This window comes from Clarias gariepinus, chromosome 17 (assembly GCF_024256425.1).
Source record: "Clarias gariepinus isolate MV-2021 ecotype Netherlands chromosome 17, CGAR_prim_01v2, whole genome shotgun sequence".
Taxonomy (NCBI): Eukaryota; Metazoa; Chordata; class Actinopteri; order Siluriformes; family Clariidae; genus Clarias; species Clarias gariepinus.
Window position 1 is genome coordinate 5,616,138 of NC_071116.1, and position 27,339 is coordinate 5,643,476.

At 39.7% G+C, this 27,339-nt stretch overlaps 1 protein-coding gene across 1 annotated transcript; it reads right to left on the reverse strand.

Annotated features, from left to right (window-relative positions):
* Positions 1-27,339, reverse strand: si:ch211-176g13.8 (F-BAR and double SH3 domains protein 2). The gene is made up of 20 exons (XM_053476167.1): positions 27,072-27,339; positions 23,418-23,515; positions 21,689-21,734; positions 16,053-16,129; positions 15,679-15,823; positions 14,233-14,366; positions 13,296-13,350; positions 13,066-13,194; positions 12,428-12,550; positions 11,646-11,741; positions 7,860-7,976; positions 7,683-7,781; positions 4,905-5,057; positions 4,680-4,811; positions 4,508-4,591; positions 4,070-4,265; positions 3,335-3,555; positions 1,630-1,849; positions 1,449-1,516; positions 1-1,362 (listed from the first exon to the last, which is right to left on the reverse strand). The coding sequence occupies exons 1-20, from the start codon at positions 27,090-27,092 to the stop codon at positions 1,273-1,275; spliced, it is 2,304 nt and encodes a 767-aa protein (XP_053332142.1). The 5' UTR covers positions 27,093-27,339; the 3' UTR covers positions 1-1,272.

Consider the following 27,339-nt stretch of genomic DNA (forward strand, 5'->3'; position numbering starts at 1 on the left):
CATCTTTTACATATTTATTACTCCATTATTCTTACATGATAAATACATACATGACTTTTGATGCTGTTGCGAACGCAACAGAGTTTGTTTGTGAGCTCAGTTTTTTTAAGCAACATTAAGAAATAAATGTCCGCTCAAACACCCGATAGTGAAAACAGGAAAAAGAAACTATAAACTCATGAAAATAAAATGACATGCAAGAGATCTCAGGAGACACAAAAATATACGTTTTAATGTCGATCTAGCTAACTACATTTGAACACAATCATCACCTTGCTAAACCTGTAATTAATAAAACGAACACAGAAACCTCATAACACGACTGTTATAGGTATAAGGTATAGTATTCCTCTATGCCTTAGGCTGTCTGTAAACTATCAGGTTTAAAGAAAAAAATTGTGTTAGAGAAGACACTGGTTTCATATTAATCATTTCATGGAAATAAATTACATTAAACCAAAAACATCAGAATCTAAACTATCAGGACTAGCAGCATGAACTAAATAATATACCGACAGCGCCGGACTCCACAAGCAATAATAATACTGAAATGCTCTAGAACTCTGAACACTAAAGTGCTTTGTGAGCCTTTCCAGGAAAATTCGATCTCAATAAGTCACTCTTTTGCTTTGAAAGCTACGAAGTCACCTGTCCGGCTCGTTTCGTGAAACCTCCCACAGCCTTCGAAGCCAAAAGACAGTTCTGATATAAGACATTAAAAAAAAAATTAACATATTTTTTTGACCACAGCCAAAGCATGTTAGATTCAAGACGATCAAGATGTTAGTCGTGATCCTGATACTGATTTAAAATCTGCGTTCAAATAGTGTTTTACAAAGAGAGATATTTTTAACCAAAAACATCCAGGCACACGCACATACTTAGAAAATCCCTACTCATTTGAAATGCTGAACTGAAATTGCCACTTTCCCTTAAAGAAGTCTATTTCACTTCCAGTCGTGTTGTCGGCTGGGCGGCCCAGCTCCTGTCACACTGTCAGTCTGTTCCACAGGAAGCAAACGGAAGAGTCAGACACGTTATAAATTCATCTGAAGTTTGAAATGAAAACCACAAGGTTTATCCACTGACTGCTGATCCTGCTGGTTGTCACAGATCGCCCCACGTGCTCACTACTCACTATTCCAGATGTACCCGGCTTTTCCTTGTTGCTACCGCTTGGACAAATTCTGAAGCGTTCCTCCAGCCGGAGCGGGCTGAGAGTCTGCCATGGGGTCACGTGAAATAAAAAAAGCGACCACCAGGGCGGCGTCTTTACACCAGCGTGATCTCGACTTCTTCCTTCTTCTGCACTTGACCCTGGGCCTGCTGTTTGGGAGGAGGAGGAGGAGGTGCGGCACGCACCTAGAACCAAGAACAAAAAAAAAAACACATTAAATATAAAGCTGCTGGCACTTTTTAAGAGAACAGCCTCAGTCTGTGGTACTTACAGGCCTTAGCGTTCCTGGTCTGCTGTCTGCGGGGTACCTGGGTGGAGGTGTGGACGTGTGGGCGTGGTCTATGTGAGAGAGCACAAGCACAGTGACTGAGCGGTTTGAATATTATCTAATAATATCTAAAAATCATGGACCTTGTTACGATGTAAAATGCTAATGTGGGTGTGTCTCTTACTGTTGCCGGGTGCTTTGGGGGGTGCAGGGGCTGGTCTGTGATAGCCGTTAAGGGAGCGCGGGCTGGCTAGTGGGGAGGCTGAGGAACTGGCTGGGCTGGAAATTGGGGAAGGGAGAGTGGGTGTTGCAAGAGGACTAGAGACAGGGCTACTGCAGGACGAAGGCTGGTACTGAGTCATAGACAGAGGACGAGGTGGACGACTCTGATTACGTGGAGATTCCTGCACACAGAAAAGACATTGTTTACTGAGAAAAAGAAAACTAATGATCTGAATGAAGTTTTTATAATAGGTTTATTGTAAAGGATAGAGACAGAATAGTCATCAAAATCCAGAAAAGCACATAATACAAATTTTATGAATTGATTTGCATTCTAATGAGAAAAAATAAGTATTTAATCCCAAAGTAAAACATGACTTGCTGGAGAAACCCTTGTGGGCAAGCACAGAGGTAACACGTTTCTGGTTACTGGGCCCCGTATTCACAAAGCTTCTTAAGCCTAAAAGTTGCTCCTAGTGATGAAATTCATAATGAAGACATTTTCTTAGAATTTTCCTTTAAATTTAGGACTAAATCTTAGTAAAGACGAAAACGTTTTAGCCCTAAAAACAGCTCCTAAGGTAAACATTGTTAAGAGTATAGAGGAGGACTTTTATGAGGCTTAAGAGTTTCTTTAGCAGAGGACAAAATTGCGGAAAGAACAAATATTCTCCAAACACTGCTCTTTTGTCCAATTTTGTTTTCTTGTTCTTTTACTTCCTTCCATCTCTTTTGGATTATTGGCTACATACCATCCAAAAGTGCTACTTAAATAAACTGTCCTACAATCATGTAAAATCAGGTAAAAGGTGAGACATTTTGCTCCCATCAATCTAAAATGGATCACAAGTAATAAAACCAGTTTGGTGAATAAATGTAAGAACTTAAATATAGTAACTACATTAGGCTTTTTAATTATCTTTAAGATATTTAGCCTATAACAGAAACTTTGCATAAAGTAACTTTGTAGTAATGATTATACAATTTCTTCATATACAAACATTATGATTTACTGTCTATTCTAATATCACATATTCTGTTTTTACAATGAGTCCATTTTAAGACCTTTGCAGAGGTCAGAGTTAATTTTTTATCAACCAATCACAGTCCTTGAATTGCTGCATCGTCCCTAGCAACAACACCAAACTTTCTGAGAAGTCTCCTAAATCACTTTTAGTCTAGGACTCCCAGCTAGGACTTTCTAAGCTAAGATAGGAGCTCTCTGAGAGATTTCTAAGAAGCTTTGTGAATACGGGCCCTGCAGTTTTGGATTTGCTCTGACCCAGACCTTTAGCCACCACAATGTGGCTCTTGTAAAAGTCAGTGCATGCCAAAATGTTATATATACTGATCAGCCCTATAACCTACTGTGTATATATAACACATTTCCCCCCTCGTCTGTTCCAACCACTCAGCATTCAGCATCAGCAGTATACTAATCACCGGCCTGATCATCTGTCATCATCTGCACCTGTTTCTCACTGCTTCAAGCCTTAAGTTAGATGTTTTTTGTGCTTGAATGATTCATAGATTACTGTGTGGCTTAACGCACAAAAACATTCCTCTGAAACTGCTCAGGTACAGGGACTAGAGTAAAATGAGACGTTTGCACAGTACTGTATATAATTTAGCACTGTGTATTTATATACACGCCTATCTATGCGCACCTGTGTCTCCACGCTTCTGTGTGCGTCCTCTCCGTTCGATGAGGCCAGATCTTCCACCAGCACGGCAGGAAAGACCCCGACGCGGCCGTTAAACTCGCCCTCCCAAAAGCCATCGTCCTCCTGGTTGTCCTTGTTCAGAATGCGGATGATGGCTCCCTCGGGGAAGGAGAGCTCGTCTTCGGTCTGAGCCTCGTAATCATACAATGCTTTCGCAAAATGCACTGCGTAGGAGAGAAGGACGAGATGATGAGGCATTCTGATCAACTGTGGTAGGTACGTCACTGTTAGTTTGCAATACCATATCCAACCAGCAGAGGGAGGAATTTTTCAACTTATGCCTTCTTTTTTTTTTTTTTTTTGCATGAGTGGTGTAACATGTACAGACCGATCTTCGCATCACTTTATCTGTTTGCTTTGTGTTGGGTGTGTTTAGTGGGAATTTCATGGAACACATAATTCCTGAGTTTTGCAGCTGTGATATCTATAACAATATTCCACTGTTTTCAACTGTATTTGTATAGCGCTTTTAACAATTGTCATTGTCGCAAAGCAGCTTTACACAATCGAAAGAATTATTTAAGTTTGTATGGAATGTCAATGTGTATGAATCAAAACGGAGAAATGCAATAAAATTGATATAAGTAATCATTTAGATTTTATTTAATTCATTGGGTTATTTTTGACATTTTGCTTAGTAGTTTTAATATTTCTATAATAAAAAAAAAGGCTGCTTACTGCTGTTGTCTCCGTTGGGGCTGGTCTGGACATGCTCAGCCGCAGACTCAGGCTCTTGCTCGGTGGAGTTATTGGAGGAGTACGAGCGTGTGTCCAGAGCTGCCAGGGACTGAAGCATGCTCAGAAGACTGTTGGACGAAGGCAACTGCAGGTACTTCTCTGGCACGTAACCCACCTGCCCAGCTCTGTTTCTGGCCTAAAAAAAAAAAAACAGCAATACTAAGTCTGCCACAGCTGAGGAGTTGCTCATAAACCAGGTAACAGCACAGTGCTGATGTGAGAGAAACATTTACATACAAAAATCTCTTGCAATACAAACAAACTTGGTCCGCATAAAACCTCACGCCAATCAATCAATAACAGAGACCAATTAGTGGCATATAAAAGTTTTCAAAGGTCACTATTTCAAACTGTCAGTAGGTCTTATGTGCATTGTACCTTAACCCAGTCTTCCATATCACCATCATCTATGACTTCCAGCACTTCCTGCTCCTCAATAGTTAGCTCATCTGGTTGTGAAGCCTATTGCAACACAAAAAAATCAACATCTTGGTGAATATTTTTATATCACAGCATTAGGCTGACAAAATGATGAGTCGTGGAAACAGACCTGATATGAGTAAAGCACTTTGCAGGTCAGAGGGTAGTTCCTCAAGGTGCTAGAGGGACTGGAGCTGCTATCATCTAAAGTCTCCGTGTCCTCCGTCTCCTCGTCCTCCTCTCTGTCAAAATCTGCCGTGCTCTAGACGCAACAAAAATAAATAAATTAATTAATCGTAACAAGAAGTCGTTAATTAATTACTAATTAAGCAGGACAGAAGATCGTTTGATGTACAGAAAGAGAAGCGTCATTGGTTGTCATTGTGGCCCATCTTTCGTTTTCCAGCTCCTCCATCACTTGGTTCATGGCGCTCTTTATCCAGGTGTCAACGGCCACGCCCACGTCTCTCAGCAGGTTCAGACGAGCTTCGGCTTTCAGCTTAACTGTCTGCAGACATTAAAAGAGAAAATCCTATTTCCTGCATTCCTTTGTGATTTCTGTAAAATCGCATCCCTTCAGTCTAACACGATGCACTGGCGATGCTATTCATATATTCATCTGGTGATGTCAACTGCACTACTGTACATGTGGGACGTTGTATTTAAAGGGATGGATTTGGGGTATCTTATCAGAGTTTATGACCCTTTAAGATTTTCAGGCATACATGCAATAATAAAGCAGTTTGCGTGCAGACTAACCCTCGGGATTTTAGGTCATCCTTTGAAAAATTGTCTGGCTTGTTCATGTTTTTATGGATTTAATGCACGGTGAAAACGTCTCTAGCTATGGCAGTGGTACTCAAAGTGTGGGGCGCGCCCCACTAGTGGGGAATACAGATATGACAGGTGGGGCGCAATGAACGGTATGGGAATAAGTGGAAAATAATACGAAAGTATGCTTTTCTTCATTGATTTATTTAATCTTTATTTTCTTTATCAGACACTCGAAACTAAATAATGACACAGAAAGAAATAGATCATTAATACAAGTAAATTAAAATAACATCAGAGAAAAAGTGGAACCATAGTGCAACAGTAACGGTTTAACGTCGGCATGTTAATTCCAGAGGAACAATATAAGGAAACATTCGGTATTATATATGTAATTTCATTTATTCCAATGTGTATGCTGATGTTTCTGTATTTTTGTTAAAAATTACTATTTTATCAGGCAGTACTAGTCTGGCATTTCTAGTTTCCAGTGAGGCAACAAAGTTGCTTTTTGATCCTTCAGGCGCTGAACAGAAGGGAAGATCAATATCGTTCTACGCTTTTTGTTGGTGTGCAGCATTTTGCGATGATCCCTAAATCATTCGTTGCGCCGTAGAGAATAATAGTGTTTATGCTTTTAAACATGTATAATTTAAGGCGGATGTCGCTTAAAGACAATGTAGAGAGGAAATATATGTGGGTATCTTATTTGCGGGTTTATTTACGCAGCTATTGAATTCAGAGATGCGAATATAAAACTTACTTTACCGCGGACACAAACAGGTGTTATGCGCTAAAATGCCCCCCTGCCACGGATTGCCCAAACCCACCCCCAACACATACACACGTAATCTCTATCAAATATTATATTAGGACATACATTCAAAGGTTTATTATTATCGAATATATTATTACTATTATAATTAACCCTAGGCACGTGACAGCCGTCGAGACGATTAATACAAATCCCCCAAAATGATTGTTTTATGGCACATTTATTTTGCAGGGGTTTGTCAATGTACAAATAACAAATTATTTATCACAAATTACACTAAATAAATATTTTTTTGTGGTGAAAAATTATAGGAAACGATTTTTATTATAAAATAAGCAATATAAAAATATACATGTGGTATATAAAAAAAAATATATATATAATTTATATATTTTTCCCCTATACAACCTTTTTTTTTATATATTGCTTACTTTATAATTAAATTCATTTGTTATAATTTGTCATTTGTAAACCATAAACCTATGAATTTAGGTGGGCAATCCGTGGCCTAGGTCGGGGGCATTTTAGACCATAACACAGTAGCGTACTGTATGTAGTGAGCATAATAACATCAATGGATACATTTGTTACATGGACCACAAATAAGCAGGTGATTCAGCATCATCAGCCTAATCAACCAAAAATCCAGCCGAAAGGAAAACATGATGAAGCCTATGTTGCGCTTGGATTCATGGTGGGGATGGGGGCAGAGGAGAGACCTCTGTGTGTTTTGTGTCTTAAACCGCTGGCAGCAGACAGCATGAGACAAAGTAGGAAGACACTTATCGACAACACACCCCAGTCACGTTAATAAGCCACTTAACTTCTTTGAAAGAAAGCTCTAGATAAGTGACAAAGTAAGCCTGTTATAACAATTGCACGTGTATTTTATCTGTTTTGAGCTTGGTGTTATTTGATCTTACTGGTTTAGAAATAGATTTTTCAATAATTAGTACACTTGGCCGTTTTTGTTATCATTTTGTTGACAAGTGGGGCTTGAAAATTCGCCCACCACCTTAAGTGGGGAATGACAGAAAATGTTTGAGAACCACTGAGCTATGGAGATGTAATGCAACATTCATAAATAAAGGTTACATGAGGTTGAATGTACTATTTATTTTATATTTTTCTTTAATCACATGAACTTTTGAATGTTTCTGATTAAAGTGTTGGAAATACTTTTCATGGCTGGAATGGATTAACTGCATTTACAATTCGCAATATGAATTTTTGCCGCAAGATCTCACCTCCGGAGCGGATTAAATGATTATCCCGAGGTACCACTTCCCAACAACCTTTCATGCTTAAAACATCTAGTCGTTTTATTTTAACATGTTTATTTTGGGGTGAGTTTTAATGTTATACAAATAGTTACGTAAATAAAATATTTAAGCATCGAGACGTTAAGATGATTATTACATCCATTGCGGTACAACAGAAATGAAAGATGAATTTCTGATGAAATCACTGACCAGAAGGAGGTGCCCAAGGCCTAGTGGTGCAGCTGTTTAACTAACATGAGATTAATGTATCACCAGACAACAGGTGATACATTAACAATCTAAACGCACACACACACACTCTTACCTCTGCTTTTCGGATGCTCTCTTTTGCCTCCTCGATCTTCAGCTCCAGTTCACTGGGGTTCTGCTCTTGCTGAGGCGTCCCTTCACACTCCGATAGAGTCTACAAACATGACCTCACACAGTCAACACTCTCCTTGACATCCTGACATCATTTCTCATCATCGTATAAGTCCCTTACCCGTTGGCTGTGGATAATGCTCTTGTGTTCCCTGGCTACACGGGTGGCCCACTTCCGGGCCTCTTTATTTAGACTGTGCTCCTCCGCCGTGCCGCTTTCCTTCTCTATCTGCGTTACCTATCGGAGGAGAAAAAAGGATTTAATAACACTTTTACTAACAATTCACAAAATTTCAGATCTGGATTAAAAAACGCGCTTTTTTTTATAGATAATCCTATGTAAGCTTTATTCTGGTCAGGCTCAGGGTGGATCTGGGGTGCTGGGCACGAGGATGCAAAGAACACACACAGTCTCGTTCACACCTAGAGGTCATTTATCATAGGCAATTCATCTCCTGACATGTTTTTGGGGAGGTGGAAAAGGAGGAAGAAAGCCAGAGAAACCCACTGGCACAAAATAAAAACATACAAATTATACGTGCCAGTCAAAAGTTTGGACACACCTTCTAACTCCATGGTGTTTCTTGTTTTTTTTCTTATTTATTTATTTCTTCACTGTAAAGCAAAGCTGAAGTCGTCCAAAATCTGAAATAGTCTCAGTTGATGTTGAGATGTATCTGCTTCTTATGCTCTGTAAATCCTTCATAACGGCTCTAATCCAAGGTGCTGTTTGTTAACCGGTGATTTCTGAGGCTGGTGACTCTAAATGAGCTTCTTCGTTTTGGTCTTGCTTTTCTGGGATGGTCTTAATGGGAGCCAGTTTCATCATGATGGGTTTTGTAAAATGCATTTGCCACAATACTGTCCTTGAAGGAACTATTAAAGAACAGCTGACCTTCATGTCTTAAAATTTGCTACTTAATTACTTAATTCATTATGTGTTATTTCATAGTTTTGAAAAAAATAATCCAGTTTTGCTCTAAAATGTATAAAACAAATCCAAACTTGCTTCCAAACTTTTTACTGGTACTATATACTGTATGTATGCGTGGTGGGTTTCCTCCGGGTACTCCAGTTTCCTCCCACATTCCAAAGACCTGCAGATTAGCCGAATTCGCATTCCCAATTAGCCCATATTGTCCGATTATCCAGGGTGTAGCCTGCCTCTTGCTCTAAGTCTCTTGGGATAGGCTCCAGGCCCCCCGCGACCCTGAATACAGGATAAAGTGCTTTAGGCGATGAGTGAGTGAGTGAGTGAGTGAGAAAATGAGTCTTAAGCAGCAAACTAAAAGCCAATGCTGGAGTAAATAAGTCAGATTTTTGTTAAGCAACGCTTGTATATTCTAACCAAAAAAAAAGTATTTCACAGCTAGATTGCACCTTTTATTTACACGAGCCAAAAAAATTCCACTATGGTGGCAAAACATGAATAATATTACGGTATGTCGGTTCTATTAATGTAATAAACATGTCAATAGTAAAAAAATAAATAATTTAATAAATATTTAACTCTATAACTACCAGAATTCTGTGAGGGGTTGAACAAAACCAACACAGTTCAAACCTCCAGAAAGGAGGGACCTCATTCCGGAGCATGCCTGTGGACAGACGTCCAAATATTGACCGACTAAATAGACTTCAGTGATGCAATGGGCTAAATAATGGGACTATTGACGTGCACTCGCTTATTTTGGGGATGTGTCTGACGGAACAGACCGGCTGCTGTTAAATCCAAGCTGAATGCACCAGCTGTTTTTTTTTTCCTGGAAAATGTTTATGAAACCTATAATTTGCATACATCATAGATCATATATAGAGATTTGGAGAAAAGAAACAACAACACTTTTTTTGTACAATATCAAGCAAAGGCACTCTTTGTTAACTCTGTAAAGCTGCTAAACAAACTCAACAAACGCTTCCACCTGGATTGTGAGCTAACACACATTTCTGGAATCGGTGCTGTAAAGTGATGCCAGGTTTAGATTCGGGCGCAGTGTCAGTGAGGTTGTACAGAACCAGAAGTAGGGTGGCGTGTGGTTCCTGCTTTCAGATGTTATGTGGCGAGAGGGGCGGAGGAGAGTCGGCTAGACTACACACGCCGCGCTCAGCGCGCCCTCACAAAGCTCCCTTATACAGGCCTCCCCGTAGCGCCGCTCCTCTTCGCCCTCCCTGGCTGCGCTTTTCTGGAGTCTTCCGTCTCAGCGAGGGGAGTGCCGGGTCACTAATATTTTCGTTGGGAACAGGGTGCCGCTTGTTTCATTCCAAAGGGGCAAAGAAAAGGAAAAAAACAAAACAAAAAGAGGCTTGATGCTTGAACAAATTATGTAGTGTGAGGCTGTCCCGGGGCCCGAGTGGAGAACTGGGTCCGAAGAGAGAAGGAGAACGCTTAAAGGTGGGGGAACAGGGGCCAAAGCTCCTGACTGACTAAGCAGAGAGTCAATGGATAGCAGCGTGCAGAATGCTAGTGGTACCCCTAGGGCTGTAGCTATCGAATATTTTAGTAACCGAGTATTCTACCAAAAATGTAATCGATTAATCGAGTAATCAGATAAAATTTTACTTAATATTTGTTGCACGCCAAACAAATAATGTAAAATATATAAGAGAAAGAAAGATTAATTGGTTTCATTTTTTAAATGCATACAGCATTTTAACAAAAATAAACATTGTCATCATTCACAATACAGGGGACAGCTTTAAGATGAGTTTAGTGATGGGTCGTTCATAAACGGTTCGTTCTTTTTGAACATGACTCAGATGAACGAGTCGTCTCTGAGAGTGATTCGTTCATTTTCTACTGGGCGCGCAAAGCATCGCAAAACCTCCGTATGTTATATACAGGAAACAGAATTGAGTCGTTACCTTTAAATCTTTTCGGTCCTGAGTCGGTCGTTCTTTTGTCACGTGACTCCCATAGATGCTATGCGGTGCAATAGATTCAAATGAACGAACGACTCAGACTGGAAGATATGAGAGGTGAGCTGCTCATTCTGTTTATTATAATATGTCCTTAGCTGCATTGTAATATTTGGAACTAGAGACAAAACTTGTGTATGTAGACGTATTGGGGGTATTTTTATTAAAAACTGCAACATTTGAATTTATTTCTAATCAAAAGAACGAAATGAACGAATTTTGATGAACGAGATTCAAAGAACCGAGTCACTAAAATGATTCGATCTTCCCATCACTAGTTGACTGAGATGAATTAAGTGCATTACAGTGCCATACATTCTTATTTTAAAGCTTTTTCTCAGATGCAAAAACTAAAAAAAGGGGGATTTCAAATGACTTTAAGTATCAAAAAAACTAAGACACACATTAAAATAAATTTTTTAAATAATTTTATCGCTCCCTTCTATTTGACGGGCCACAACAGAACGCTCCTTCAAATCAATACACAGCTAACTGTCTGCGTCTCCTTCCGCTTTGAGGGTGACGTAGGCGCTTTTTCTCCGTCGTTGTTTAGTGGCGACTTGCATCCGGAAGCGCGCTGTGTCACGCCAAACAAGTAATTGCACAAAAACATAACACAAGCTTTTAAAAGAAGCTTCGAGGCAGAAGATCATTGTTTGTAATGGAATTACTCGAGGAATCGTTTCAGCACTAAGTACCACCATCCTCAATCTGTTCGTAAAAAAGGACTCCATCAAGTGACATGCAGTCTCACATGGCACTCTACTCACACTAAAGTTTGCCTTTACTCTGCACCCTATGTAGCGAGCCAATATAATGAACAGGACGTCATTTAAGATTTAAATTATATTCATTTAAATCGATTCAAGGAAAACTTACATCTGTAGGAGAATCACTCTAGTCTAGTTGACGCACAACAATTTCGATGATACTTGTGATGACCTTCATCGCATTTTAACATTTAAAATGTCTCTGGGAAAGAAGAACTTACAGAATCATTGTCACAGGGTTGAAAGTTGAAGGGGGAAGCTTTCTGAAGCGTAGGGTTCTCTTGCACAAAGAGCTCCTGGTGAAAGTCCTGCATAACCTGCACACACACAAAAAAAAGGCCCTTACTGTTATGTTGCACTGGTATTCGAAGATAGTTATGAATGTAGTGTCACGCAGTATAACGAATCCAAGGAACACCTGTGGATTCGGACTCGGTGTGAAAGAGGACCTGTGTGTTAGTGTGTGTGTTTTGAAACTTAACTCTTTGTGAAGACACACTAAGCAGAAGACACACTAGACTGGAGATAAGGTCACGCTGACTGAGACGGATGGAAACAAACTCTGGTAGATCATCATGTTACTGAGATGTAAGGCTGTCTTCAAATCTGAGCAAATCTAATATGGCTAAGTGTCCCAGTTCAACATTCTAGATAAATAATAGAAGAATTTTGGAAAAAAACAGCGAGTGATATATGTTATAATCTATCAGCATTTGCGTGGACTCATTTACTGCATCGCTGACATTAATATGAGACTCTATGCTTGGAGTCAAAAGGCGATGATTTATTGAAGCCGTGGTAATACAGGGTTATATGCACAGGGTTCCAGGTTCAACCTAAAACGTGCTGTTTACAAACGCCATCGCTTTTTCAGAAGGACTTGATCCGGCTGCTTCTTTACTGCCAGATCAAATTCCCAACAGCACCCATGAGGCCACTGTGCTGTCTGTGTGCTTTTCCACGGCACCAGTGTTCAGTATATGTCTAAGTGTGGTCCACTCACCCCATTGGATTTCTCCAGCAGGAAGTTGAAGGTGTCCTGAACGACGTGGGACGCATCGAGCTCGGTCTGACACAGTGAAACCAAGTAGCCTTTCATGTTATCGTACACGCTGCCATCCAGGATCTGGGGACGAAAGAAACAACAAAACTGTAGGGGTTCGCTTAACGTGATCTTCGTGCGACTGAATGCATTTTTTCCGCAAAAGCAAAAGCAAGGCAGGGAAACAGTGAAGTTTGTGCATGTGGATTGAAACTGAGCTGGAAAATAACAGAGTTTATTTGTTGGAAGGCTGAAAACAGTTTACGCCAGCGGGAATTCCATGTCCGTCCAAGCTGGTTTAAAAAAACAAATAAAAATCATGAAATTTCTGCAGAAAAGAGTAGATGTTGCCAATTTTGCTGGCTAAATGCTGAACTAGTTACTTAGCTAATGTTCAATCAAATCCTAAACAAAAACTTCACTTTTTACTTTTTTTTTTTTAATCCTGTTCCGTCTCTGCACAAGCGTCTTATTTACCCTGGTATGCTGCCCACTATTATTCCGCTCGTTATCCAGCTACACTGTTATGTTATGTTGTGACTCAACTTCCTGATCTGATCCAAAGTTAAAAACAGGGTGAGAACGCACGGTCGAATCACCTTAATGCAGCTGATCAGATCTGTCTCGTAGTATCGCCCCTGGTGCGCGTTGGCTGCTGCCAGAGTAAGCAGATAATCGTTCCTGGCGTGGGTGGCTTTGGAGTTACACTCGTTTCTCTTGGCTTTCAACTGGAAATGGAAAACAAAAAATAGAAAGGATGTTTTTATTCATTCCAAGAATCAACGCATAAACAGTATAAGCGGGGGGTTTCTGTAACTGCTCCGCTCACCTTGACGCTTGCTCGTGTTAAACTGGATCTGGACTGGAACAGGCTGAGTTTGGACCTTGGCACACGCAAGGATGGAGAGAACAGAGTAAAAAGGTATATTTAGACTGGAAAATTGGACAACACAATGGTTGTGTAAACAATGGCAAATCTGTCTTTCATCACGACTCGAGGACAAACACAATGCAAAAGCAATGCTTCCTCCTCAGGTGTGACTTCCTCTGGGTTTTTTTTTTTTTTGACAAAACAATGAAAGGCCACCTTTCAGACCTTTCTCCTTTCCTTTCCGCTCTGTGTTGTGTGTCAGTGTTTACTGGAGAGTGTGGCACTTGTTTAACAAATTCTGCACTCATGCTATAACTGCAGGTAGACGGCGATAACATTTGCACCAATGCCGAAAGGAAATATTTTCAGACGGAAATGCTTCACTGGCACACAAGTGCAAGGTGAAATCATCGAGTGCATGTAGTCTAGGTGGAATTCTGAATATGAGCGCAGGATAGATTGGGAAATCTCAGGTTGCATGCAAGAGCATGCATTCTGGTCCATGTGTTTTGACTAAACTGAAAGTCGGAGAAAGTCATGTTATGGGAAACGTCAGCATGTAGACTTTAAATAGTTCCTTTAACATATCAGGCTATGTTACTCTTTCATGCTTAAATGTTTACTCATTGTTGATCAGCAATCTAGAAATCCAGCAAGTGGGTAACACAGAAAGTTTATTGTTTCTCTACAAAAAATAAATCGCATTTTCTGTTGTCTCATTCACAATGCAGAGGTATTTATGGCCAGCCGTGCCCTTTACGAACGAACATCACAAGAAGCATGACCCTTGTTTGGTATAAGTTGCTATTCCTAGCCAAGGACACAACAACAAGGTTCTAACCAACTGGTTAGAACGGAGAGGGGTCGGAGATCATTCGTCTTCCACGGAACATACTTCGCCTCCATATCTGCTTTCTCCCTCACGGCCTGGGCCATCTGCTCCGTCTCCTGGTACTTCTTTCTGGACTTGGTCAGGTCCTTCACCGTGTCCTGAAGCTCAGCCTGAACCCGCGAGAGCTGCTCGATACACTAATGCACAAAATAAATGCTAATAGATTAAATGAGACATGACATACTGTACTGTACTGCACATACATTTCTTTCGAGGACATCCTGAATGACGACCACAAGCAACTTTATTACATTAAACTTAAAAGGAAAATATTCCTCATTCCGTTTAAAAATCCTGCTGATCTTTCTGATTTTATTTTAGTGTTTACATGGATGCTAATCTGATAAGGTGTGTACTTACATGCTCAAAGTTTTTTTTTGTGCTGTTTTTTTACTAATAAACATACGTAGAGCTCAGGATTATGCAGACATATAATTTTATTTCTGCAGAAAATAGGCAATATAAAGAATAGAATGGAATTTTTCTGCCATTTTGATCAACTTCCCCCAAACTTGACTGAGCAAGAAAATAGAAAGTGGGTCACAAAAGCAAAAAAATAGCACAAATACACATAATAATGTGTTTTTATGGTTGTTTTCGGTTGTTTCTATGACCACAAAAAAAATAATAATAATATGCTCATTTCATGAGTTTTACATTTTTGCAACTTCATTCATATATTCTGGTAGTGGTAAAAATTTACCCTTTACAAAAATATTAATCATATTTTTTGTTCTACCTGACATCCCAAATACGCTGTCTGAAGCCTTCCCGTTAACACATACTATATAACCATATATATATATATATGTTTAATTGTCATTGACCTATGCTGAGATGCGGCATGTATCTGGGCGGCTTGGATCTTAAGGGTTAATGAGAATATAACTTTTTTTCCAAAATTTTTTGGGAAAAAAAAGAAGCCTAGGCTAGGAGGTTAGGATTAGGATTAGGTTAGGATAGACCCAGTGAAATTCTTTATTCTTTGTATATCGCTTTGTTAGTAGGTATACTAGCAAAAGGGAGAGAGAGAGAGAGAGAGAGAGAGAGAAAGAGAGAGAAGTGTTCTCAGAGAGTCTACTGATGAGAAATTGAAGCAAAATGTCCCTCACGGAAGCTCAAGTCACCTAATGTTATAACCACATGGGGCAATCATGAGCAGAAAGAATATATTTATTCTGACAAGAGAGAAAAAGTCAATTCAAATGTCAATTCTAGTCATGCCTTTCCTTTACCTATTGAAAGGATTACCAAAGGTTTAAACCTTTACTTCTTATTCCCATTGAAAATTCACCCAGATCAGACCGGATGGGTTCAGACTGTTCCGACTTACATGGGTACTTTTATTATTCCGATTTACTTGTTATTCCAATTATTAATGAAATATTCGAGTCCCTCTAAATGCACCTATTATCGTTGAATGTTAAAGTACGTTCCTGCGCTGCATACCTTTTTCAGCTGCTGCTCTTTGTGCACTCGGAAGGTCTTGATCGGCTCTGAAACCTGGCTCCTGTAGCTGTCGCAGCCGGTGATCCGAGACTGGGTCACTTTCACTACCCCTTCCAGGTACGCTCTCCATACCGTGCAAACGTTCCTGCAAACACAAACACAGACTCTTTCCTCAAATGGAAAATGAAGAAGAAGAAAGGAAAACAACAAAACGTCTACGTAAACTTCTGTAATATCTACTAGTATGTTCTTTACAAAACCGCAAGTCTCCTTTATCACTTGGAGTGAGTTTACCGTATGAACAAAGCTGTGTATAGTGAACATTGAATATAATTAATGCCTTCGCAGCCACGCTCCATGACACACTCATTTACCTGTAGTCTTTCTGCTCCTCTGACTGAACCCCAGGCCATTCTCTTTTCAGATACTGAGAGGCCAACTTCTGCAGCGCCTGTGACAGAGGAGGGGGGGGTGAATACTTTAATTAAAGAAATGAATGGAAATTATACTGGCCGTGGTTATACTGTAGTTTAACTGCAAACGGGACTGCGTAGTGGAAACTATGGTCCGTTATTCATAATACGAGTTACAGGACTGAAAATGTAAAAAACTAATTTTACTAACACCGGATTAAAATAAAACTTTTGATGTACTTAGGGGAACTGAAATAGCACAGCAGGGCGACTGGCTAAATAGGTAAGAATTTTTTTTTTTTTTTTTAAAAAGAGGAAATTTTGTGGTGATGTGAATGCAGTGATATTTTAGGATTATTGTCTGTGGTCAGTGGACTGTGTCGAGGTTCAGCAACGGGAGAAGTCACTGAGGGCGTTCGGTATATAAAATACATAAAGAACATGTGGTGCACATGAAATTCCAAGACTAAAATAAAAACTAGCAATAACTGTGTTTTGTTTTACTTTGGATAAAGAACGTACAACTGTTCAGGCAATGCGAACGCTTATATATGCTGTATTTAATTTAAATAATGCGTATGAAATTACGTTAGGTAGGGAATGTTATTCATCAAAATAACTCTGCTTTGGGAAAGGGGAAGCTTAAATAACACACTCAGAGCACCACAGCTGGAATTTTGGCCTTGCAACTAATCACAAAAATCTGCTTCAGAAATGTCAGAATGAGTGTTACAGTGGAAAGGAATGTAGGAATTATATAGCACATAGCTATGATTGCTTTAAGGTCCTAAATAATTGCAATTTCAAACGAGCAAAATTGCAATCACTTCCTTTTAAACATAATAAAATAAAACAACTTGTGCTTCGTGTATAGTGATTCGAAATCCAACGGACAGTAAGATTTCTACGTCTGCGTTACACAGAATGTACCTGCATGACTCAAACCTTAGTGCTTCAAGTCCGCTATTTTATTCTCAGCATCTGCACCAGGTTTCCTTTTTGCTCTTTTTCTATCATTTGCATGCACTCTTGCAAACGAGAAATAAAAGTAGCCTTCCAGGTCCACTTCTTTAAACACACTTATTAGGAAACGCTGTGCAGAATGCCCTCGCCCCTCAAAAACGAAAGACAGTAGGCGTTCTACTTGGATTCGGATCAAGCAAACAGACCACTAAATAGGATACCAGAAATCAGCTCTTACAAAAGGCTAACGCCGAAACAGGCCATTGAAGAAGCGCTGTGCTTCCACAGAGCTCCGCAAGAGAGGAGACGCATTCCTATCCTGAATACCGAAGGATAAAGAGAATGGCGTGCCCTGATCAGCTTCCAGGCCCTGATTGAGCTCCTGAGTGCCTGCCAGGGCCGGACGCTACAATCTGGCTTTGTCAGAGCGTGCCAGCCCACCGGCCTCATCTCAATAGGCTTTAGCGGGAGAGAGGATGAGGATGAGAGAGGCTCCTCTACTCACGGGCCATTCAGAACATCCAGGTGGTGCATCTGGAGGAGCCTCATTCAAACGCACAGACACTGAAGTCTCTTGTGTGCTCGGGAGTTAGCAGCGCGCCACACCTGGATGCTGAATCAGAAAATTCGCCACGGGACCCGTGCTGCACATTAATCAACCGAGACTTTGATTAGGTGCGTTTACAAGGGCTGGGAGTCCATATCCAGACAAAACTATTAGGTTGAACAAGCTTGAAATCGTATTTGTGAATCGACTCAAATCCCTCTCTCACGGTATCATGATGTCATTTCCAGTTATACACCTTCAGCTTTTAATCAAATCATGTTACTATAATAAAGACCTTTGATTTCCTTATAGGTAAATACGTCCAGCAGTACTGGGAACAGCATTCCAGAGTACAATGACATTGCCTGCTGGGTCTTATCGCAGTTATCTGTGTGTTGTGGCAAGGACAGACGCGGACAATAAAGCGATTCACGGCTTGTCATGGTTCAAAGAGCGATTCCAAAGCAGAGAAACAAATGAACCTGGAACAGGAAAGACTCTGCATACATATATATATATACACATGAGCGGTAATTTATCTTAATAGTAAAAACATGCCGTCACCTTATTCCTGGAAAATTGTGAAATTTAAACTGTGTGCGTTTTGAACTTAACCAGCGAATGCATAAAACCAAGGAACCGTTCCAACTCGGAAGAGATGGCGTAATGATGACGATGTCATGTGCACTGCCTCTCAACTTGGCGCAAAACAAACACGTACCCCATGTTCTTCTGGCTCCTGTCTAGGCTGGTTCTGGTTTTTGAGTAGGCGGTGGAACAATACCAACAGTTTGTAGTAACAAAGTGATTACAGAACTTTGAGGCGTCACTGGAGCAATCATTAACTCCACTGCATCCTAAACACTTATTCACACTAACGAAAAGAACTAGGAATAATAAAAAGCGATGACAAAACAAACTGGGTTAGATGACTCGCAGGATTAGAGCATTTTTTTTTATATATACATAATTTAACCGTTATTGTTGTTTACTCCTTAAGCCCACTCCCCCACTCCTGCATTTACTCTGAGTCTACTGACTATGTAAGCTCTATCGTGTGCAATCGCATCTACAAACCTGCCTCTGTGTTTCTGTCCTTGTTGCTCCTGGATGTCTGGAATTTCCTCCGGGATTAATAAAGTTTCTACTTACACTTTCCAGCCCAAAAAGTCACCACCTGGATTTACCTAAGCAAATAGGAAAGAGCCTTCCACTGGATGATTACTGCACTGATTAATCTGCTTCAGCTGGCAACAAGTTATTTAACCCTAACTGATGCAGCGAGGAGCTTCTCATTCCTTAAATAACCATGTCTGAAGACATAACCTATGGCTGAGGCGAACATGTTTCCCTGTATTAGTAGGGTCAAATTATTATCCTGCATCAAGTAAAAGAAAACAACTACAGAGATTGCTAAAAATGAAGTTTAGAACAGACAGTAAAAATGCAAGGAAGGTTAGTGTTAAACCACCATCTTCAAGTAAGAAAGACAGTCAGAAAAACTTCCTGAATCAGCATGATGGGAAATCAAATTGTTAGGGGGAAAAAAGAAAAAAAAACACCAGTAGAACTCACAGCCACACACAACCTCTGTGTAAAGATAGCTCAAGGGATTGGGACTAAACAGCTGCGTAGCCTTAAGAAAACCACACATCAGTGAGACTAATGGGAAAAAAAGGCTTCGGTTTTCTAGGAAGCATAAAGAATGGCCTGTGGAGCATTGGGAAAAACGTCATGTGATCTGATCAGGCCCAATGGGGCAGAGGTATGATCTAGGGTTGCTTCTGTTGATCAGGTCTAGGCTCAGAAAAAATTTCAGTATGTGGCCAAAATATATGTCACCCAACCACCTGAACATAATGAATGACTGTTTTATTCCCCCATCAATTGATTTTTTTTTTCCTTCCCTGATGGCATGGGTATATTCCAAGATGACGATAACTTAAATTGTGATTGGGGTTCAGGGAGCATGAGACAATCCAGACCTTAATTTTTAAACCTTTTAAAAAAAAAAAACATACCTACACTACCGCTCAAAAGTTTGTACACACTTTCTAACTCCAGGGTCTTCCCTGATTTTTATTTCCCTCTACACTGTAAAGCAACACCGAAGTCGTCCAAAATATGCAAAATTGGTCTTGCTTTTTTATCGTTGTAGAATGTAGAAAATAAACCACTAAACAAAAACTAAGAAATTCGCAACAGTGCCAAGCCTTTAAGCGGTAGTGTGTCTAAGTGAAACATGGCACCACCGCAACACAAGTCAGCATGCAGTTTTATTCCTGAATCCAAGTTCCTTCCTTGTTCACAGAGTGACGTCAAATCAACACGGCTGCTCGAGGGCGTCAGAAATAAACAAGGAAAAATCGTATCGTATTTAATCGGGTTGTGCGTTATAAACACAGATTAGCACTGACATTACGACCTTCCTCTAGCTTCTAGCCATCGAAATCTGACGCTTGTCACAGTAGCTACAGTTACAATATCTCGTTAAAATGGTTGGGATATATTAGACAGCAAGTGAATATTTTGTCCCTGAAGTTGGCGTGTTGGAGGCAGAAAAAAACGGCAAGCGTAAGTATTTGATCGACTGTGACGAGAGCCAAATAGTGATGGCGTGACGAGTGGAACAGGTCTGTAGGGATCAGGACTTAGCAAAAGTGCTCCAGGAAAGGAAAACCTGTGCACTGGTACAAATTGATAAAAATGATCCATTCTGGTTCAGAGAGTTTTTATTTTTTTAACTTTAGTTTTTGTTGTGTATCACTCATACTGTTCTTACATAAAATATCTCGTCTTAGTCATTACTGAAACTCTAAAGGTATTAAACTAGCATGATTAAATACACGTCTCGTTTTTTTTTTTTGTCTCTTGCTAAAACAGACATCCTGAACACAATCACACAGTTCACACTTACACAAATTCCGACAACAGACTTTCTAACCCGAGGTCTGGGTTTTTCCTTCCTTTGCACGCTTTCAATCTTTCACCCTCATTCCTCATAACGCCACGTAACGCCCATTCAGCGTTTCTGGACAGGATGAAACGCTCCAACTGTTGCTGCACCCACCGCGTCCCACGAGGTTAAAACAACAGGATTCCAAGCTTTCCCATGACCGAGCTGTTTTCTGCGGATTGTTCTACATTTGCATGGATTTCTGTTCTCATACTGGGAAATCTTTAGCCAGAGTAAACATGAATAGACTGTAATGAGTTTACTGATTGAATGTTACAATTTATTACCAAGTAGTAATGTCGAATACACTGTTGTAATCTTGTATAACACTGATTCATTTGTTTACAGCAGTTAAACAAGCAGCTCTATTAGACAGAGAACAGCCGGCACACATGTTCAACAGCGCGTCATGTTCTGATGACGGATCTGGGTTCTGTAGCAGGACCCCGCGCTGTTCAGTCACAGATGTACATTCCACTGAGATAACAAACCAGGACAAAGCCAGAACCAGAAAGAGTGCAGGGGGCGGCGAGAGCGGTAAGACGATCCACCTTCAGAACGGTGAACTTCTCAAAGGGAAGCATTCACAGCTGAACACTGTGACTAAACCTACCCTGAAGCAGTCATGTTACTGAAAGGAACACATTTTACATTCCGTATTATTACGGTAAAACATGCAACATGTACGATAATGAGCTGTAACGTGAGCTAAACACACACGGGCCAGAAACGCTGGCTCTTTCCGGACGACTCCTGTGACCTCTACACACCCCGATCTGCACCCGATACTCCTACAGCATGACGCTGAGTTACTTCTCTTTTCAAAAAACAGAAACGCAAGAGTCCAGGTGGTGCAGCCAGATCGCTCCGGGAATAAATGTAAATGAAAACATTTGGCTTGTATCGGAGTTAGACTGATGATCGTAAACACACATCGTTTAGTTCTTTGAAAAGATTGAAAAGTTTTTTTGCGCTGGAGTAAATATTTCCTATACGCCTGATGAACAGCGATGGTGCCGTATAAGCAGGATGTCTGGAATTAAAAAAGGAAAACAAACTTTCCTGATTTGTTTTTGGCGAATTGGTAATGCTGCGTTTTAGCAGAGAAAATAATTCTAAATAGAGACTTACCTGTGCGTAGTCTTTCTCAATAACTGCTTTCTTCTGGCTGTACGTCCTGCACACACACACACACACACACACACACACACACATATAAAATGAGTCTTAACTCTGCACACACTTCCAGCACTAGTATCCTGCCTTAAACCTGTCACAAGCCACAACGTATTGTAATGTTAGGTCTCAAACCTTTTGTGTGAAAGTCTGCTATTATTATTATTATCATCATTATTCCACTGAACTGAGATTGCGGTTATGAATGTGGTGTCGTTACGTCACGCGCAATAGCGCCTTGTGTGCTTGCCTTTACAGACGCTGAATTATGCAGTGTCAAAGCCAACCTTCTGGCTCGAAGGTTTTGCAAATGGAGGTGTTGCAAACCTTTACCACCCCCCCCAACGTATACACACACACACATACACAGTGTCGAGTGCTCCAAGGTGTTTTTTAAATTGCAGAGCACTGACTGGGCTTGTCTGAGTCAGCTACAATAAATGCATGCTACTGTTTCACTCCTGTAATAAAACGTGAGAGCGTGCAAAAGGGTGTATTATCACACTGGGCGTCACGTAATTTTAAACAGCCTGACTTTGCAAAGTTACAGGTCGGTGGAAAAAAAAAATAAAGATGCACAGGAGAAAGGGAAGGGAAGGGAAAGAAATGGCGTACATAATTAGTGTGTGTATCCTTTATGCCAGATTTGCTGATACGTAATCCTGCGATTAAAGAAAACGTCCTCGGTTTACATCATCACGCAAACGTGATGTCGTGTACGTGTAATTATAAAAATTGGTATTAGGCGTATTCGTAACTGTTTCGCGATATTCAGACAAATCACAATTAATTGCTAGGCGAGATTATAATAAACACATTTATGACGCTGACAGCGCTTCTCACATTTTCAGCCATTTATAATACTTGTCATGTGGAAGCTCCATTTCCGAATGTTGTTCGTAGAAGCTATTTATTATAGCGTCATTACAGTACTGTACCAGTCAAAAGTTTGGACACATTTCTCCAGGGTCTTTCCTGATTTTTATTTCTTTCTTCACTGTAAAACAATATTGAAGTCGTCCAAAATATGCAATAATCTTCTTTAAACGGTTGATATTGAGATGTGAAATGATTTCTGAAGCTGGTGACTCCAAATGAACGTCTCCTCTGCAGCAGAGGTACGTTTTGATCTTGCTTTCCTGTGAAGGGTTTTGCAAATGCATTTGACAATACTGTTCTTGCAAGAACTGTTCCAGGACAGCTGACCTTCATGTCTTAAAATAACAGCTGACTCTTGTTGTTGATGATGTTACATAAGTACCTAATGCCATATGTGTCATTTCATAGTTTGGAAAGCAAAGTAATCTCCAGTGGTGTTCTTAAATGTAGAAAATAAATCACAAAACGAAATAAAGTACTGATTTAGAAGTTATGTCCCAACTTTTCACTGGTATCTTCTTGTCAAGAGTTGTGACCCAACTCTTTGAGGATCAAACCGAGTAAAGCCGGCTTTGCACTACCAGACACTTGTGTTCATGCAGGGAAACCTTTCCCCCAAGTAGTTTAGGGTTAAACGCCTGGCTCAGAAGCCCAGCTGGAGCTCTCTGGTCCACCCTGGGTGCACAACCTCGCCGAATCCTACACTCTGAGATGAGCACCGCTTTGTTTTTACTTATTTTTTTTATCCTACATCACGTGTGCACCAGAAATCCTCGATGACAGTGCTGTTCACAGCGGCTCTCACCTCAGGTCTTCCAGAAGGTCACAGTCAGTCTGATGTTTCACGTTAAGTTTGCTCAGCTGCTCCGCGTGAGCGTGCTTCAGCTCCTGGCTCACTTTCACCTGCGGGAAAGACAGCGGATTGGGGTTATATACTGAATTACTCGAGTGGTCCGAGATCGGATTTAGTGCACCGTACACGCTTGTGGAATCAAACCATGGTCCTAGTTCTATTAGCAGACACAACGTTTACAACATTTATCGTTCCTACTACTATTACAGCATTGTATATACAGCTTTAGAATAATTACACAATCAAACGCTGAAGAAGAGCACTGTCTAGCTTTAGAAGGTTTAGTAGTAGTGTTAGTAGGTGTGTAATTCGACCCTGCTGTATTGAGTGAAAACCGTGGGTCATATCTGATCTCTTTAGTCTTAACAGGACGATCACGTTCTACTTATCACATCTCTGTTTTGAAGATGTCTAAGCACTAAACGCATTTCCTTTTTTTTCTTAATCTTTTATTTGCTTGTTTTAATTACTGCGTAACGCTGTGACAAAAAAAATAAATATATATTCCGTACTCGATTAACTTCAACTCAACCACAACACAACAACGGCTTATCGTAATAATCGACACATGATCCGGTAATGACGAGAACATTAACACAGACATAAAGCGCAGTTTTCATTGCAAGCAAAGTATAAAAGTAATTTCATATCTATTACACGTCACTACAATAGTAATTCACATCAGGTCAAAGCAAACTCTCTTGGTTTATGTTAGAGCTGTATGATTTGTTTGTTTTTTTAATCACATTGCGATTATTTTGAGATATTTAAACTACAATATGTAACTATTAAACATAGCGTAATTATCGAGGTTAACTGTAGATAACTGGGCAAATAATCTAAATAAAGAATGTTTGGTAATATTTATTCTTCTTGGTAATAATTATCACCTCAAACCTATTTTTTTTTAAATAACAAGAATACTTTAAATCATGGACAAACTGTTCATTAAATCCAGACTGTGTGTATATCACCTGTAATTATGTATTTATTATTATTATTATTATTTTACAATTTCATCATGCTTTTTTTTTTCATTTGGGTTTGCCAGATTTTTTTTTTCAGACAAAATGATGAAAGGAAAAATGACGTTATAGCAGTAATATATAAACTGTAAAAGATTTCCTAACAGATAAAGATAGTGTTTTGTTATCAGAAGTTATAAAGTAGTCGTGTAGTGTATGTGAAGGTCACGACATTCAATTAAAAGTTGGATTAAAAAAAAAACCAATGACAGATTCTTTTATATTTAAAAGAATATAAATATTATATGGAATATAAAAAAATATATATTTCACTTTCAATTTAAATTTAACTATATTAATTTTTTTATATTTGACCCTCTATAATAATCTATAATGATTTTTTATGTATGTATTTTACTTCATGGGAAATTCAGCCTTTTAGTTATGATTTCTTTAGTGTTAAAATGGCAATGCTTAAAAAACATAATAATTAGCTTTAATATCTTTAAATACATTTAATAACTCTACAGCATATTATGTTTGTCAAAGTGTGTCTACACGCACACACACACACACACACACACATATAAGTTTAATATAGTATTATGTATTATTTAGACAAATAAAACTGCTAAAAGACATCACACTCCATTAACTTAAAAACTAAAGCTTTATTTAGACACAGATTAATAAATAAAATATTAGATATTTAAGCTTGTTTTATGAGGGAACATGTAACTCAGTGTGTAACTGTGTGTGTAACTGTGTGTAACTCAATGTGTAACTTTGTGTGTAACTGTGTGTGTAACTCTGTGTGTAACTGTGTGTGTAACTCTGTGTAACTCAGTGTGTAACTGTGTGTGTAACTCTGTATAACTGTGTGTCTAACTCTGAGTGTAACTTAGTAACTGTGTGTGTAACTCTGTGTAACTCAGTGTGTAACTGTGTGTAACTCTGTGTAACTGTGTGTCTAACTCTGAGTGTAACTGTGTAACTGTGTGTGTAACTCTGTGTAACTCAGTATGTAACTATGTGTAACTTTGTGTGTAACTGTGTGTGTAACTCTGTGTGTAACTGTGTGTGTTACTCTGTGTAACTCAGTGTGTAACTGTGTGTGTTACTCTGTGTAACTCAGTGTGTAACTGTGTGTAACTCTGTGTAACTGTGTGTCTAACTCTGAGTGTAACTCTGTAACTGTGTGTGTAACTCTGTGTAAATGTGTGTAACTCTGTGTAACTCAGTATGTAACTATGTGTAACTTTGTGTGTAACTGTGTGTGTAACTATGTGTAACTTTGTGTGTAACTGTGTGTGTAACTCTGTGTGTAACTGTGTGTGTTACTCTGTGTAACTCAGTGTGTAACTGTGTGTGTTACTCTGTGTAACTCAGTGTGTAACTCAGTGTGTAACTGTGTGTGTAACTGTGTGTCTAACTCTGAGTGTAACTCTGTAACTGTGTGTGTAACTCTGTGTAACTCAGTGTGTAACTGTGTGTGTAACTCTGTGTAACTGTGTGTCTAACTCTGAGTGTAACTCTGTAACTGTGTGTGTAACTCTGTGTAACTGTGTGTCTAACTCTGAGTGTAACTCTGTAACTGTGTGTGTAACTCTGTGTAAATGTGTGGAACTGTGTGTGTAACTCTGTAACTGTGTGTGTAACTCTGTGTAAATGTGTGTAACTGTGTGTCTAACTCCCAGTGTAACTCTGTTTGTAACTGTGTGTGTAACTGTGTGTAACTCTGTGTAACTGTGTGTGTAACGCAGTGTAACGGTGTGTGTAACTGTGTGTAACGGTGTGTGTAACTGTCTGTAACTGTGTAACGCAGTTTAACTGTGTGTTACTGTGCAACGCAGTGTAACTGTGTGCGTAACTCTGTAACTGTGTGTGTAACTGTATGTGTAACTGTATGTAACTGTATGTAACTGTGTGTGTAACTCTGTGTGTGTAACTGTGTGTGTAACTCTGTAACTGTGTGTGTAACTGTGTGTAATTGTGTGTGTAACTCTGTGTAACTGTATGTAACTGTGTGTGTAACTATGTGTGTGTAACTGTGTGTAACTGTATGTAACTGTATGTAACTGTGTGTAACTATGTGTGTAACTATGTGTGTGTAACTCTGTGTGTGTAACTCTGTGTAACTGTGTGTGTAACTATGTGTGTGTAACTCTGTGTGTGTAACTATGTGTGTAACTGTGTGTAACTGTGTGTGTAACTATGTGTGTAACTATGTAACTCTGTGTAACTATGTGTGTAACTGTGTGTGTAACTCTGTGTATGAACCTAGTTAACCCAGTGTAAGTATGTATCCAATAATGTAAACTTTAAAGCACTTTTTGTAAGTCGCTATGGATAAGAGTGTATGCCAAATGCCTAAATGTAAATGTAACTGTGTGTAACTGTGTGTGTGTGTGTGTGTGTGTAACTGTGTGTGTGTGTGTGTGTGTGTGTAACCCCTGTCCGTGTCTGCAGTAACATTATCGCGTCTGTAAACTTCTACACAACGCTGTTTATGGCTTCAGCACTGCAGCTTTACACCAAGAAAAACTGATTCACAAACTAAAGAAATAAAACTTTTCCTTATTTTTAAGCAAAAAAAAAAAAAAAAAAACACAAATGCAAAACAAACAAAATCACAACCTACCTTCCTCGGCGGGGGCTGCATGTTTACCCGAGAAATCCCGAGAAAAGTGAGAGAAGAAAATTGAGCCGCGAAACCGCGCACATCTGCAGCGGAGCGCAAAGAGCTGAAATAACGGGGAGAGGAAAAGAAAAACACTAAAGTCAGGATACTCTGAACAACTCGAGAACGTTAAGTGGCCATAACATGCTCCCGAACATTTACTTCTGGTGCACAGTGCTGGAAAAAATAAAAAAGGAGAGAGAGAGAGAGAGAGAGAGAGCGCGCGCTA